Here is a 4292-nt window from a genome sequence, read left to right as displayed (position 1 = left end):
AAATCAAATCATCATCAATCATCAAACTATTAATACCGAACTTCATAATAAAAATTACATAAATTAAATTATCACCAAACTATTAATATGTACAATATAAGACGATTGGATAAGTATTAAATATTGTTGCACGTGCATATGCCAATGTGCTAGTACCATAGCTTTTGCAGGTGGGTGAGATCAGCAAGGAGATGCATGCATATGATCACTTGGCTTCTTGGGGATGCCCAGAGGACAAGACAGCCTCCAGACTATCGGTAACAGTTACAATCACAGAACTTGTCCTACAGGTTCACCTCATCTTCAACAAGACAGAAATATCCAGCTAAGAACCCTCATCTACAACGGATTGTGATACTCTACTAGGTGGTTTCTAAGATCTTTCTAAGATCTCCTCATGAAATCTTGATCTTTGATTTATCGATCAAAGATCATGAGGATGAGATCTTGGTTTTCGATTGATAAATCAAAGCTAAGATCTCTTTATTAGAAGATATTAGGATACTATGCAATTAGTAGAGGATCCCAATTTATCTACAACAGCTCAATTGAATCACAAACAAAAAGTAACTGAATTAAAGCATTAACTACCAAAAAAGAACATTAATCACCCAAAGAAATCTTCCACCAAAGTTCGGACTAAGACATCTGTGTAACTCAGTAACCATGTTATTACTGTAAGAATAGGAATTTGTCCAGTGCGACAATCTCCCTTCTCGCACAAAGTTAAAAAACACTCCATACACACAACAAAGGGGGAGGAGGAAAAAAAGAAAAGAAAAGAAAAGGGGGGGAAAAGAAAGAAAACTGTATCCAAAGTTAAAGCCCAAACTTCTTCATATGTCAATAATCTGTGGTCCAAGATATTCAACACCAACCATTTTCAATTCTTGGGGGACTTCAATCTCCTCCAACAAATAAAGATCGTTATCTCGCTCTCCGTCTCTATCAACAAATTCATCTGTAAGAAGACACATTTGTTAGAAATTTAACGAAAAGAACCAAGATAAAGGCAGTGTATAGAAATTTTCATTACATTTAACTGTCTGCTACGTGGGAACTAATGACATTAAAAAAATTTATGGGGACTAATCCACTATTTGAAGCCAACCGACAGGACATAGAAATTAATGTAAGGCTTTGGTCCCCTCTTGCAAAAGATTCGATGGCATGTATAACTTGTTTCAAAGATCGCAAGATTGTATATAAAATATGATCATACTGTGTGCTGCTAAGTATGTTAGTAATATAAAACGGTGCTCGTCGCAAACTTGCAATATAGAAAAGGATAAAGTAGAAATATCTATTAAACAAACAAGACAAACTATGTACTATATTAGACCGCTCTTTTAGCACATTTTTTGTACTTTCAAAGTGAGCTAATCTAATTGCACTTTCTTAAGGACATAATGTCACTCTTTTCCTAAGCAACCATTTAAATAACCCAATGCCAGTTTAATAATATGATAAGATTTGAGCTTAAGACATGAGATCGTGGTAAGTACGCAAAACAAACTTTGCTTGCAAATCAAGCCCCCAAAGAATTCGCCATTTTGATAATAGACATATCATTACAAAATATGCCCACAAATTTTTGTTGCATGTTCAGTAGGTCTTTTTCCTCAACTACAAGATAAAGTTAAGACATTGACGTTAACATCGTGAAAAGGAGAGACCTTCTTTAATCTTTCCTCGTGTTCATATCATCTCTCTTCTTATTTGTAATCGGTTAATTTAAGAGCCTTAGCATCATCCTTGCTGCTTAAATCCACAAAAGCATCTAAAAACATCTTACATGCATTCAAGAAATGTAACTTACCTGAAATACGAGAATAAGGACTAGCTCTATAGTATGTGCAGTCTCGGTCATCTTCTTTCGAGTAAGGAGGTCCCAATACATCTAGCACTGCACACGGTGTAATAGCTCTAAATGTGTGCATATTTCCTCCAGATGCTGGGTATAGCGTGCATGTCTTGCACGGAGCAGTGAAGTCTGAATCTACCACCAATCTCGCCAATTTAACTGCAAAACATAAAGTATTTTGTAAAACAAGATGGAATTACGACTTCGGTATGGTACATGAAAACCAATTAAAGGCTTACTTACAATTAGATGGAGTGGCTTCATCTGAAATAGAGGGATCAACGAAATCGTATGATGTTATGTGCATTGTTCCTAATAGGAGTTTGCTGAAGACGGTCATCCCTGGGTGGTTATGGAGTGGAATAACTGCTGTTGGTGGCAAAAAGAACATGCACATCTGTAGAAGTGAGTAACAATTATAAGAGATCAGAGATAGATTTAAACATAGTTATGATTAAGCAATTGGAAGACCAGCAATGTGATATTTGGGGATTCGAAAATTGAAGGAGATACCATGAATTTTTAAAAAAGGGTAAATTGCTCATGACCCCCCTTGTCTATATACCTTGAGGTTGACCAAACCCCCTCAATTCGTTCATTAGCCCTTCACCCCCTTAATTCATGAGAAAACAAGGGGCAAGAGGTCTAACTTGCAATATAGCCTTCTAAAAATGACGTTGCAAGGGTGAAGGGTGCTAGTAAATGAGCTGAGTGGGGTTCAGTGCAACTCAAGATATGTGGGTGGGGGTTTTGGGGGTGGGGTATGTGCAATTCACTTTTCAAAATAAGAGCTTGTTCAAGATATTACAATGAATCAGATACCAAGTGAATAACCTATAATTGCTCCTTGTAAGAGAAATTACAATCATATTTTAGCTGGCTAAATTACCAAATTGGTATATAAAGTAGACCCTCTTTGCCAATAAGGTATTTAAAAAACCTCCAGTTGATATTATGGTATTTTATTGCCATCTATTTACCGATAAGACACTATTTCTCAAAATTCCAGCAGGAAAATTTCTTTTAACCCGCTTACCTCCCAAAATTATTAAATCTATGCACAAAATTATCAAAAAAAATGCATCCTTTCCCTCTCCCTCTCGTCCTCCTCATCGTCCTCGTCCTCCCCTCCCATTCCCCTCTCCTCCCCTCCTCCGCCTACCCTCCCCCCTCCAACTCCATCCCTCTCCCCACCCTCCCCTCCTCCTCCGACACTCCCATCCCCACCAAGATCCCCACCTTTCCACGAGCAATCCGCCATCACCTCCTCCTCATCCTGCCCCTCCCTTTCCTTCCCCTCCTCCTCCTCCTCTCTCTCTCTCTCCTCCCCCTCCTCCTCCTGCCGGAATTTTCAAGGAAAATGGTGTGAATTTAATAATTTTGAGAGGTTGGGAGGTAGAATAAATTTTCCTTCCAGAATTTCAAGGAAAAGAGTCTTGTTGGTAAGCAATGCTTTAATAAAATACCATAATGTCGCCGGAGGTTTTTTAAATACCTTATTGGCAAAGAGGGTCTACTTTAAATACCAATTTGATAATTTAGCCTATTTTAGCTACTATACATTATTCAAATCCAAATCAAACATCTCATAATAACCATTTAAGTCTGCTTGGTCAGTAGCAGCAGTACTAGGATCACAACCCTTACCGAGAAATTATCACAGCTATATATAGTCGCGTATGCGATCGTTGGATTTCCATTCACGGGGCTCGAGGTCTTGAAGAACTCTAGATCTGCGCTTAGCCCAAAATCCTCGGGTCTCATTTTATCTGTTAATCAATGAAATCAAAACAAACTTTAGCTTTTTAATAGCTAAACAAGACCAACAGTAGCTAGCTCAAGAAGCCACAGCCACAACATAACTTGGTCTACCTTCATTCGATGAACCACAGATTTAATAATCAAAAATAACAATAATCAATGTAGATTATTAAGAAAAACAATCATAAGGAGAAAACTGCACATCACCCCACGATTTTTTTTAAAAAAAGAAGTACACAATATCAGTACAAACAATTAAAATACAAGTCAAAAAGAACGCGCTGTTGTATCAATGCGAAACAACCTGCTAACTCAATTTTCAAATTACACTAATCCATGCAGCTTCAATATTGAAAATAAAGATTAAAAATAAAAACAATTAAACTATTGAGGCGTGTTCGCAAATAGTAAGCAATCACCACCTCCTTCAATTGTTTATCGTCCCAAAATTGCAACCCCCACAAGTTCAAAATCTGGTTCTTGGAGATTTGCTACCCCCCGAAACGAAATCAAAACCCCGAAAATCCTTACCGAGGTACGACCGCATCGTCCCCACATCCTTGGGAGGCGGGACGGTCCCGGGGCCCATGAAAATCCCCCTCGAGAGGTCGAACAGGCCCTGAATCGGCCCATTCTCGGCCTGCACGCGCTTCCTGGGCCTCCGCCG

At 38.5% G+C, this 4292-nt stretch overlaps 1 protein-coding gene across 1 annotated transcript; it reads right to left on the bottom strand.

Annotated features, from left to right (window-relative positions):
- Positions 589 to 4286, bottom strand: LOC109850542 (plant cysteine oxidase 2-like). Its single transcript, XM_020420567.1, has 5 exons — positions 4157 to 4286; positions 3512 to 3633; positions 2108 to 2261; positions 1820 to 2023; positions 589 to 961 (listed from the first exon to the last, which is right to left on the bottom strand). The coding sequence occupies exons 1-5, from the start codon at positions 4212 to 4214 to the stop codon at positions 837 to 839; spliced, it is 663 nt and encodes a 220-aa protein (XP_020276156.1). The 5' UTR covers positions 4215 to 4286; the 3' UTR covers positions 589 to 836.

This window comes from Asparagus officinalis, chromosome 7, assembly GCF_001876935.1.
Source record: "Asparagus officinalis chromosome 7, Aspof.V1, whole genome shotgun sequence".
Classification (NCBI taxonomy): domain Eukaryota; kingdom Viridiplantae; phylum Streptophyta; class Magnoliopsida; order Asparagales; family Asparagaceae; genus Asparagus; species Asparagus officinalis.
Note: the sequence above shows the minus strand (reverse complement) of the source record. Positions and strands in the feature narration are given on the sequence as shown.